This window comes from Giraffa tippelskirchi, chromosome 7 (assembly GCF_054371585.1).
Source record: "Giraffa tippelskirchi isolate mGirTip1 chromosome 7, T2T-mGirTip1v1.2.pri, whole genome shotgun sequence".
Lineage (NCBI taxonomy): Eukaryota > Metazoa > Chordata > Mammalia > Artiodactyla > Giraffidae > Giraffa > Giraffa tippelskirchi.
In genome coordinates, this window is record NC_137281.1 from 132876437 (window position 1) to 132888941 (window position 12505).

General features: G+C 33.7%; 1 protein-coding gene and 1 long non-coding RNA gene across 11 annotated transcripts in view; one reads left to right on the plus strand and one right to left on the minus strand.

The window, feature by feature from the left end:
• Positions 1–12505, plus strand: part of LRRC9 (leucine rich repeat containing 9) — a 118690-nt gene that overhangs the window by 98415 nt on the left and 7770 nt on the right. For 7 of the 10 annotated variants that reach the window (XM_081509711.1, XM_081509712.1, XM_081509715.1 and 4 more), the window contains 4 exons: positions 2878–3018; positions 7308–7452; positions 9434–9602; positions 10703–11048. In XM_081509711.1, coding sequence (XP_081365837.1) covers positions 2878–3018; positions 7308–7452; positions 9434–9602; positions 10703–10742 — 495 coding nt within the window. In that variant the 3' untranslated portion in view covers positions 10743–11048. Of the gene's footprint in view, positions 1–2877; positions 3019–7307; positions 7453–9433; positions 9603–10702; positions 11049–12505 lie in introns of those variants that run through there. The other 3 variants (XM_081509714.1, XM_081509721.1, XM_081509713.1) reach the window with 2 other exon arrangements.
• LOC145513418 (uncharacterized) overlaps positions 1–12505 on the minus strand; it is a 58539-nt gene that overhangs the window by 22375 nt on the left and 23659 nt on the right. Inside the window, exon 2 of the long non-coding RNA XR_014059376.1 lies at positions 7019–7085. This is a non-coding gene — a long non-coding RNA (uncharacterized LOC145513418). The remainder of the gene's footprint in view (positions 1–7018; positions 7086–12505) is intronic.

The following is a 12505-nucleotide window of genomic DNA, read 5'->3' on the forward strand; positions in this document are numbered from 1 at the left end:
CCACCAGGGAAGCCCAAGAATACTGGAGTGGGTAGCCTATCCCTTCTCCAGGGGAATCTTCCTGACCCAGGAATCAACCCAGGGTCTCCTGCATTGCAGGCAGATTCTTTACCAGCTGAGCTAGAGAGAACTCTCCAATTAATTTTATGAGGCAAAACAGCATTGATCAACTTGAAAAGAATAGCATAAGAGAACAAAATCATAATAATTTTACTTATTTCCATAGAGATATGTTGAACTTCCCTGGTAGCTCATTTGGTAAAGAATATGCCTGCAATGCAGGAGACCCTGGGTTGATTACTGGGTTGGGAAGATCCCCTGGAGAAGGGATAGGCTACCCACTCCAGTATTCTTGGGCTTCCCTGGTGGCTTGACTGGTAAAGAATCCGCTTGCAATGCAGGAGACCTTGGTTTGATCCCTGGGTTGGGAAGATCCCTTGGAGAAGGGAACTGGCTACCCACTTCAGTATTCTGGCCTGGAGAGTTCCGTGGACTGTACAGTCCATGGGGTTGCAAAGAGTCGGACATGACTGAGCAACTTTCACTTCCACTTCCTCTCTTTTTCTAGTCTATGAATTAATTTATATAAAAGAAGACTTGTATGTTCCTTGAAGGATAATTAGATCTTATCTCTAAAACCATCTGAACTTAATATTTTTTGAAGTTAGACTTTGAACAACTTATTCAAATTCTCTGACATGCTGAGAGACTGAACTGAATGGATATATATCTAGTCATTCTCTATTAAACTGATAAGAACATATACTACAGTATACTTAAGAACATATTCTGCTGCTGCTGCTAAGTAGCTTCATTCGTGTCTGACTCTGTGCGACCCCATAGACGGCAGCCCACCAGGCTCTTCTGTCCCTGGGATTCTCCAGGCAAGAATACTGGAGTGGGTTGCCATTTCCTTCTCCAATTCATGCATGCATGCTAAGTCGCTGCAGTCGTATCCGACTCTGTGCGACCCCATGGACAGCAGCCCACCAGGCTCCTCCATCCACAGGATTCTTTAGGCAAGAATACTGGAGTGGTTGCCATTTCCTTTTCCATTAAGAACAGATACTAAGTTCAATACTGAGAACTTACATTTGTCAATAAAATTGTCCTTTTATCTAACTTTTAAATGTACTTCCATCATAATACTTTCATAAATTTTAAAAATCTTGATTATATCTGTGTTTTGTCACCTGTTTTATAGCTAAATTTTTTTCTTTGCTTTTTCTCTCTTATATTTGATGAGTCTTGCTATCATACCAATCTCTTCAAATAAGCATATTTTGGCTTTATCAAGTATAATTTTTCTTTTTTTAGTTCATTAATTTCTACCCTCTATCTTTAGTTTCTTGGAATTACTTTTTTTAAAAAAATCTGAAGTAGTAGAATGCCTACTCATTAACTTTTAATATTTCTTCTAAATTAATAAATTTTAGGATACAAAATACTGCTTTAGCAACAGCCTAAAAGTTTTGATATGTAGTGTTTTTCCTGTTATTTCTTAGAATCTACTTTACAAAAGATTTCTTATTTAACTCTGAATTATTGAAGTGTGTTAATTTCAAACCTAGTATGTATTTTTAGTTATCTCTTTGTCATTTATTTCTAATGTTGCTATATTTTAGTCAGAAGAGACAGTTTATACATTCTTTGGCTTTATGAAACTTGCTTTGTGGCCTAGAATGTGGTTATTTTTTAAACTCAATTTATGACTTATAGATCACTCTTCATTAATATATATGTATCTACTACATTTTTAAAAAAAATAGATTATTTATTCCCTTTTGATAATGTTTCTTTCTTCCTTCCTTCCTTTCTTGCAATCACAAACAGTGCCACATACATCTCCTGTGTTGTCAATCCCCCAGATCATATCCATATTCAGAGATTTGCTAGAAGATTTGCTATATGTCATGGGACTTAGTATATAGTTGTACTCATGGCTAAGGTTTATTACTGTGACATAATGAGGATACAAAGCCAGGTGATGAAGAAAAAAAAACATAAGCAGAGTCAAGGAATCCATATGCAAGCTTCCTTATGCTTTTTTCCTCACATGAGGGAGTCACACAGTGTATACTCTTCACCCAATAACAAATATGTTATTTTCTGACCAGGAAATCTCATTAGATTTAATGGATTGCAAGGATTTTTTTTTTTTTTTTTTGGAGACTTGTCACATAGGTACCCTCTGCCTATCACATACAAAAATTCCAGGACCCCAGAAGGAAAGCAGGTTGAACAAGAATTCTACTATTTGTAAAAGTAGTCTAGGCATAATGAATTACCTTTATCACTTAAGGAATGGTGGGAAATCTTCCAAAATCCAAGTACCAAACACTTGTTAAAACTTACCCTTGCAAACAAATCTTTCTAAAGCTAACAGCCTCAAAGCTACTATGTTAACTCTTTCTACACACTTTCTCATGCATATATGCAAGTAATTTTAGAGTAGGTTAACACTATGAAGTGATGATTCATACAGTTCAACAGATGTGCATTGAATTAAATTGCATAGTACCTATGGGAAATTGTAAGTTTCAAACTAATCACTTATAAGTAAACTTTTATAATATAATCCTATTTATGAGTTGGGATTGTCTGTAGTTAATGAACAATATCATATACTCTTCAAAGAAACTAAACCTCCACCTGGTAGCCTTGGTTTAAAAAAAAAAAGCTCTTATCTTCATTTAGCATAACATAAAATTTAGAAATCTTTTAAAAAGGGAGTTTGTATTTGTATCATTTAATACTATATATTAGCTGTTATCTGTCATCTTTGCTGTCTATGCTAAATATTCTTCTCTATAAAGGTTAATCTTTTAAATAAAGAGCTTTTTTAAAGAATGAATTGTTATTTTTAACTTTATTCAGATTTGTAGAAAAATGCTACATCGCCACGTGCTTATATTTCGACTGCCTAACTTACAGATGTTAGATGGAATCCCTGTGAATTCAGATGATAGGGCAAAAGCTGAATTTCACTTCTCTGAACTACAAGCAAAGAAAAATTCGGTAATGATTATTTACACTTTTCCCATAAATTAGTAGTAGATGAATATTATATCATGCATGTTTACTTAAATGTTTAAATCTGTTGTATGATGCTTCTGTAGACTATTTTAGTATGTATTTAATAATTATTGTCAAAAGCAGCTTGATCTGGTGAATAGAGCACATACACACACATAGAAACTAGGAAAGCTCCTTATTCTAAAAACATACTTTAATGTAGAGCAAGTTATTTAAAACTGTGTGCCTCTTGCTCCATATGTCAGGTGCTGCTAGAAGTTAAGAAACTATAACATATCACTCTTATAAACCATGACTAACAATAAAACTCTTTCCCTTTCTATCTCCTAAATGGAAAGAGTTTTATTGTCCATGGGCCTTTTGCCCATGAACCCTAGTAGGATATCTGACTGTGATAGGGAAGAGGTTAGAGAGGGAAGAAGCAGCAGAAGCATATCATTTGTCAATTCGATTATTGACCACCAGGATTTTTCATAGCCATCTTCAAAAGACTAAAGTTAACACAGAAAAGCTATGGTTTTTGAGCAAAGAAGTAATATTATTAGAGCTGTGCCTTTGCAAAGTTTAAGGAAGAAAAGCCTAGAGGCAGAGAAATCAACTAAGAGGCTTTTAGCATAATCCAAGAGAGAAATTATGAAGACCTGGACTAGGGTGGGGCAGTGAAATGTAAGTAAACCTCTAATGTAAGTGAAAGTCATAGCAAGGGCATTAGTCAGTGAACAAAGATTACTTTTAAAAGTTAATTGAAGAGAAAAGAGATAAGACTACTGTGGATGCTTTCACTTATCTCACTGGCTTACCCTACTCTCTCCATTCCCTCTATAAAACAAACTAACCAATTCCTAGCATTTAATACTAGTAGGCTCCTCTCTAACTAACTTCTGCCTTCAGCAATAGAGTCACAGATTTATTAAAAGTTGGCTATGTTTTTTCAAAAACGTATGCCAATCTTTTATTTTAAATAAATAGATATACAAGTACAAATTTTAAATTATTATTTCCATGTTTCTTTGAAAACCAAATGAGATCCTCTGCAGAATCTGGATAAAGATCAACTACACACATACACAAATAATATCAAATTAGGTTGGGAGGAAAAAAACCCTGCAAAATAAGGGAGAGAATTATAAAAAGTGAGATAAAATATATGGGGAAATTTTTTAAAATCTAGGCAGTTTCTTGTATTCAAATTTTCTCCACATGTTGTTGAATTCTTGTTACTTTAATGAAACCAAACTGGAAATTGTGGTGGCTTTATCAATCAGACAAACTACCAAAGGACACTTCGTTACAGAAAAGGCCTTGACCCTTCATCCAAAGATGGGTGGGCACATGTACTTTTATGTTTTAAAATCTTTTAAAGGATTATAAAAAGATTATAGATCTAATTCTTATTATTTCCTGGACTTTTTTTATTAACCAAGGGGATTCTCTTATAGATCAAAATAACTGTAAAGACCTGTGAAACTTACAGTTGTAACTGGTTAATAAAGATTATCTAGATTAGGCAAAGGAAATTGGTTCATATATGGGTTATAACTACAAAAGTTTTTCTAAGAACTATGCTTTGTGAAAAACAATGTTAGCTACTAATCTATATGATACAATTGAGAGCACCATCTAAATGTCATCTACCAAAATTATTGTCACAGTCTCTTGTCTTTAAAAAGAGAACAAATAAAATTTAGTCCAAAGATTTAAGCTTCCTTTCCCTTTCTTTTATATCCCATGAGCAAATCACTTCTTGCTTCCAGAAGTGAAAAACTAAAGAAAACTTTAGTTTCTTGTTGCTGTTATAACAAATTACCTCAAATTTAGTATCTTCAGACAACACAAATTAATTATCTTAAAATTCTGGAAGTCCTAAGTCCAAAAATTAGTCCTGTCGAGCTAAAAGCACAAGTATTGGCAGGGCTGCAATATCCTCTGGAAGCTCTGCAAGAGAATTTGGTCTTTGCCTTTCAGTCTTCTAGAGGCTATCTGCATCCCTTGGCTCGTGGCCCTCTTCCAACAAATAGCATAACTTTGACCTCAGCTTCCATCATAACATCTTCTCTCCATTGTTAATAAGGATGTTTGTGATTGTGATGGGCCTACCTAGTTAATACGGCATAATCTCCCCATCTCAAAATCCTTAATTTAATTATACCTGTACAGTTGATTATACTATATAAAGCATTCACAAGTTTTGGAGATTAGGATGTGGACATCTTGTGAGGGGGTAGCATTATGCTGTCTACCATATCACATATGTGAGGCCTCCAGTGAGAGACCTATACGAATTGTAACACTAAATTTTATAAATTCTATCTTAAGGTAATGCTGGCTATGTTTAAAAAATTCCATGTAACTTCATAAATACTAAATTCCATATGAAGAAATCACTCAGAGCAACTTCAAAGATCTCAGTTCCCTTATATATTTTTAGAGCAACTTCAAAGATCTCAGTTTCCATATATATTTTTAATTGGCTTAATATAGCAAAAAAAAAAAAGACATAAACTCAAAATTTAGTCATTGATGGATGTGTATTTCACTAAAAGTTTTTCTTGCTTTCTTCTTTTCTATTTATCATATAGTGAACTAACATTTCCCCCAGTCTATACTATGATCTGTTTTCAGTGATTCTAGATACCTATTCTTGCTATTTGAATCAGTGCCATATGTAAGAATGGAAAAAAATATCTTTCCATTTATCCTATATGTATATATTTTATTTAAAAGTTCGGTTTTTAAAAATTCATCTATATATGGTTAGTAAAATAAAGGGAGCATTTGAAGTCTTTATTTCAGATCAATCTATTTTTTAAGATGCAATAATAATTTTTATTTTCCTGTCCAGAACAAAATTGAGTTATTATTTCATTTAGCTGTTCAGAAGACACAAGGATAGAATACTTTTCCAGTTTATCAGTTCATTCTAATGTATTTTCCTTTGTTTTAGTTGCTGCTGTTCTTTTTCTTAACAGCAGATAAAGAGGGAATAAATGAAATCTAAAGTTGCCCTTTAAACCATAACATTTTGGTGCTTTAGTTTCAGAAGAAATTTGACAGCTTTCTAGATTAGTGATGGGAAGAAACTCCAATGAAGGAACTAGTTAGGAAATTTGGGATCTGCTTTACTAAAAAGCCTGATACCTTAGTGCTCATTACAAAGCTGCATTTTGGTTACATTTACTGAAATATGAGGGAAATGTGTAATTTTACACAAATGCATAAGCCTGTATCTCTAAATAAATTGAATCATATATTCAGAATTCATATTTTTTTAGGTATAAACAAGGTCAGTCTTACTAAAGACAGAGCAGGCATACATTTCTAGGGAAACCAATAGTGTCCAGTCTATAATACCCTTCTCCTCCATTTGTTGATTCCTGAAGCTCTTTTACAAGCCTCTTAATTCGGAAATCCTGTGTACAGAGGAGGCTGGTGGGCTATAGTCCATGGGGTCACAGAGTCGGACTGAACAACTAACACTTTCACTTTCTCAATTCTTAATTCTCAATTAACATAAAATGTAAACACTGTTTAGGGGGTTAGTGCACTCACTAAAAGTGATTGTTGTAAGATGCTTTTCTTGTGTTAAGTCATTTCATTCGTGTCCGACTCTTTTCGACCCCATGGACTATAGCCCACCAGGCTCCTCTAGGTCCATGGGATTCTTCAGGCAAGATTACTAGAGTGGGTTGCCATGCCCTCCTCCAGGGGATCATACCAACTCAGGGATCGAACCCGCACCTCTTATGTCTCTTGCATTGACAGGTGGGTTCTTTACCACTGCACCACCTGGGAAGCCCCATGATTGTCTTAGTCCCCTCTTTATTTACTTGTTTTTGAAAAACTAATTAAATGCAAGACAATTGAAGAGGTAATGTGAGGAGCACAAAGATGTAGAAGATATAACTCTTACCATCCAGAAACTCCTGTTCAGAAAAAAAGGGGGGGGGAGGCTTAATTCTCATTTTCCTAATTTTACACTTACCACATTAGGACCCTTTGGAATGGGGAGGTGCCATCACACTAAATTGTCGTGATGCGTACAATGCAGTCTGAAAAAAATAAAAAATAAGGTTCTGATGGGGGGTTAAGGACCCAAAAGGCTGTCTATTTCGCCATTTTTGCCTTTCTACCAACTCTGAGTTTAGGCAACCATTTAATTTCTGATCTAAAAAATTTTAAGTTGAATTTCAAATGGGGCTTGTGATAAGGCTAAGTCTATTGATCTGAGTTTTAGAGGCAAGGTGTTCTTAACTTTTATTTTTATCATGTAGTTTATTCCTGTTACCAGCTCTCCTGTGGATGGTGCATCATTTAGTCAAGTGAAAGCTCCTCCCATAAAGATAACAAATGTAATTCTGCCTGGTGGATTTAGCCATTACTTGGGATCTGACTTCACTTTAACTCCTGAAGTTGAAGGTATTTTGAGAGTTTCTGAATGAATGTAAAAAAAAAAAAAAACAAAAACACTCCATTTGATACAAATATCTCACTTTGATTTCTAATACTACTTAAAATTGCATATTTTAAATTTACAAATTTACACTTCCTAAAAGTGAATTTTTGTTCAAGTTTCATGTGACCATTCTGATTTCAAAGAATCTATAGTATTTTTTGGTTCTACTCAACTACTAATATGTTGTAGTTAAAGATTTGCTTGCAATTTGAACTTTGTGATACTTACTGGATTTTTCTTGGCATTTTCTTTCAAAGCTTTTATTCCATTTTGTGTATTTCATAGCAAATGACTACTAAAACCTATAGTGCATTCTGCTAAAAGTAGAGGTTTAAAAATATTCATAACAACAGACTCTTGGTGCTCAAAATGTGTCTTACAAAGAGAAGATCAAACTTCATCCTTGAAACCACAGTATTATTTTATATATTCATGAAGCTATTAGTAGGGAAGTGTTTCAAGAGGTAGCTCTGTAAAGGAAGGGAGTATATTAAAAGGTCAAGGCATGGAAATGGTTCATTCTATTATTACATTTGCATTCAGGCTTAGATGAAGCCTTTTCCATAATTCCAGATGTTGGCTGGCTATCATTTTTATGAAATTGGAGGTAGCTAGAAGACCTTGCTTCTTGGAAGGAAAGCTATGACAAACCTGGATAGTGTATTAAAAAGCAGAAATATCACTTTGCCAACAAAGGTCTGTATAGTCAAAGCTATGATCTTCACAGTAGTCATGTATGGACATGAGAGTTGGACCACAAAGGAGGCTGAGCACCGAAGAATTGATGCTTTTGAACTATGGTGTTGGCGAAGACTCTTGAGAGTCCCTTGGACTGCAAGGAGATCAAACCAGTCGTTCCTAAAGGAAATCAACCCTGAATACTCATTGGAAGGACTGATGGTAAAGCTGAAGCTCCAATACTTTGGCCACCTGATTTCGAAGAGCTGACTAATTGGAAAAGACCCTGATGCTGGAAAAGACTGAAAGCAAAAGGAGAAGAGGACAGCAGAGGATGAGATGGTTAAATAGCATCACCGACTCAATGGACATGAACTTGGGGAAACTCCTGGAGATAAGGCGGCACAGGGAGACCTGGTGTGCTGCAGCCCTGGGGTTGCAAAGAGTCAGACGTGACTTAGTGACTGAACAACAACAACTCACTTTGCCTCAGACTACTGTTAGACAATAATATTCTAAAACTGAGTATCACAATAATGATAAAATGATCCAAAAACCTACTAAGAATAGTAGATCTCTCTATGAAATTATTCTTAAAAGAAATTCAATTTTTAAAAATCCAATATAATTTAGTCTAAGATGTTATTTTTTAACTTATTCTATATACTTCTACTTACTTATAGCTTTAAGCTTTAATCATAGTAAGAATTTTAATGCTTTTGTCCAGAAGACATAACTATCGGTAAAACTGGATATACCAAATTGTTATTAGCCTCCTTAAGAGTACAGTTTCATCACTATCATCTTCAGGAATGTCTTCAATATCTTTTTTTGGGGGATGGGGGTGGGGATTAGTTCAATCCTGGATTCATTTCCATAATTTTTCCTGAGATATCTTTAAGATTCATTGTGCAACTACTTTTTAGGATTTTCTGGAAAAGTCCTATTTCTTTCCTATTTTTTGAGTATATTACCCCAATTTTTGTTTGAGAAGTATGGTCACTTTATCTACATATTTATTTACAGCACACAGCTCTGGATATTTATATTTTTTTAAATTACCAAGAAAGTATCAAATTGATTCACTAACTCGGAAAAATTTACACAGCATTTAAGTACTAGAAATATATTCCAATTTTAACTTTTATTTAAAATTTTTAATTCATGCTGTGAAATGTGTATAGCATACAGTCAATTGAAGGACAACCATAGCTTATTAATTTATTTTATTAATGCCTTTCATTGTTTCATAATTCCTAATTTCAGACAAAAAAACCAAGAACGCAGGGATTCTAACAAATAATCCTCGGAGCATCCATGCAGAAATAGCTTTTCGGCAACTCAGAGGGATAAATCTCTCTCCATCTCTTTTATCACATCAGAATATGGCATCTCCAAGTGCACAGATGTACCAGAGCAACCAAGATGAGGGAAGGTAAAGCTATTCCATGTTTTAATATCACTTCTCATCATAAAACCTCCCAAATTTGCTAATCATGTATAGAAATAGGAAATATTGTTATATACTATTATGTATTTACTCTGTGAGCTGGGGGAAGACTGTCAGCATAAGGCTTATTGTCTCACATTCACCGAATCTTTCTCAAAGTCCAGCATACACATCATAATTCAAACAGAAATGGCTTTCAAGGTAGAATAGTGCTCACCTTGTACTTATGTGAGGGAACATTGAAACAATTATGGGAACCACTTTTGATTGTATTGTCTCCCAAGTCACTTCTACTTACTGAATATGCAAAGCAGTTCACTTATATTTTGAACGACAGACAGATAAATTCAACTCTGAAATCACAAAGGCTGAGAATTATGTAAATTCTTCAGACTTCTTGTAATTCCCACTTGCCCTTCCTCCACTTTGGATCCTAGTCCTTAGAGGCCAGCTGAAAGCCGAAGAAACTGATATTCTTATTAAGATTTCACTCTGCTGCTCAAAACCTATCCACCCAGATTTCCAGTTAATATTTGCCCTCTAGCTTCTTTGTAGCCAATCTCTGGAACACCTATTAAGCCTAGCTCTTGCTGTACTGATTTCCCTGCTATAATCAGTTGTGTCCCACTAAGTATATATTTACTGAGTATACTATGTTGATATCACGGGCTTCCTTGGTAGCTCAGCTGATAATCTGCAATGCAGGAGTCCCCAGTTCAATTCCTGGTTGGGAAGATCCCCTGGAGAAGGGAATGGCAATTCACTCCAGCATTCTGGCCTGGAGAATTCCATGTACAGAGGAGCCTGGCAGGCTACAGTCCATAGGGTCACAAAGAGTTGGACACGACTGAGTGACTTGCACTTCACTTTATGTTGATATCATATTTTTATATCAATGGGTTATTCTCATGATAACCTGACTTACAGTTAGTCAAAAACATGATATTTTTCTCTCTTGTGGTGTTTTTTTGAAGTTGTACACATATAAAATACAAAAATTATTTACTTCAGAATTACCTTAAGTTAGCTGATCCATTAAGAAATTGTCACCACTGTTTGACTCATAAATATTTTGTTTCTGACAGAATTCCTGGCAGCCACTTTCCAAGATCAAATCGAATGTAACTGCCTAAAGAGAACTGAATATACGCCAAGAAACCTATTTCCACTTAGAAGTTGTGCAAAAACTAGCAGACAGTGGTAGTGATAAAAAATATATATATGATAATCACATTACTTATGTTATTGAAGCACTTCAGTGCCATATGAAGACAATCTCTATCATCCTTGGTGAATTTTATTTAATATCACCTCTCTTAAACTTTCTTTACAGTTACCTTATTCATTTGATTTTCTATGTTAGAAAAATCATGAAATATACAACAATTTGAAAAGATACAAGTGACATAAAATGAAGTCCAAAGAATCAAATATTTAGTCCTGTTACTGGAAGCGTTTAGTTGTAAAATCTCATTTTGACTTGATATATAAAGATACTAAGCAAAGGTAATTTTAGGAAATAAGTATGTTTTCATTTGTAGAATATCTATCCATTTAGGCTTATCTAAAACTAAAGCATACATTTCTTACCAAACACAACTATTCTTAAATCAGGTTGAGTTTTGTTAGTTGAACTACAGAGTAGTTTTTTTAGGACTATATTTAAAAAAAAAAATAGCATTAAACGGGGTTCGTCCTAAGAATTATTTAGAGATGTAAATCATAGGCATCAATAATACTTCCTGAAGGTGGCTAACTATGAGTGCAACTCATGCTACAAGAATAAAAGAATACTATTTCATATACAAAATTCATTAAATGTGCCCATAGTGATACAATTTTACAAATAAGTTGTAGGCTAAGTAAACACATGTTCAAAATGAGTGGACACATTTAAAATTTGGACTCATATTTCACTGGAAATAATTTTTCTAAAATAATTATATTGCATACTACTAGGACAAATCTCAATCAAATGTGGTTTTGAATTTATTAAACACAGTTCTTTAATGATTAAATTGCCAATCATATTTTTATATCAAAAGGTTCCATGATTCATGAAGTATTCTGTTTAAATTTTTCAGGTAGCAGTTCAACATTGCATGTAATTTTCATATTATTTTATGTGTTCCTTACATGAAAATAAATTATTTTTACTAAAATATTTGTATTTTATAATCTATCTGGAAATAGTTGTAAGGATATTTTGGAAATTCCAATGTGCATGCAATAATTTTGTGTCTTCTTTAAATACTGTATGTTTGTAATTTAATCATGTAATATTTAAAATTTCAAACCTAATACAGATTGATTTTACCCTTCTTAATGCTTGGTGTTTAAACTATTACTCTAAGGTAAGAATAAGATCCTTTGCTTAAAAAGGAACTATGCAGTTCTTAAGATGTCCAGAAGATGTCTTTGTCACCCTTTAGTTTTGAAAACTGCTTTCACTAGTGTTGTGATAAGCATCTGCTCGTTATTATTTGCTACTAACTTGACATCATTTGCTTTTTCTTCCTCTCATGATTATGTGTAAATGAAATGCTCAGTATATTCTACTTTTATAGTATAAAGTGTCTTTGTAAATAATAAACTGGATGGGAAAAACAAGTTTTTACTGGAGAAAAATTTACAAGAGTAGAAAAGTATAAAGCAGGAAAAACATAACTTATTCAGCATCCACTTAATGTTTGAAATTTTTTTTCCTTAGCCATTTTTTCTAGCATTTCTAATATATTTGAGATCTACCATTTGATTTTTTATAAACACACTGCTCAATTGAGATATTTTTATTATAACATTTTAATTAAATCTGAATTTCTTCCTGAAAGTACATTTGTAATACTTAATTTAATAGTAACAAACACTGAGAATAATAACAAACATAT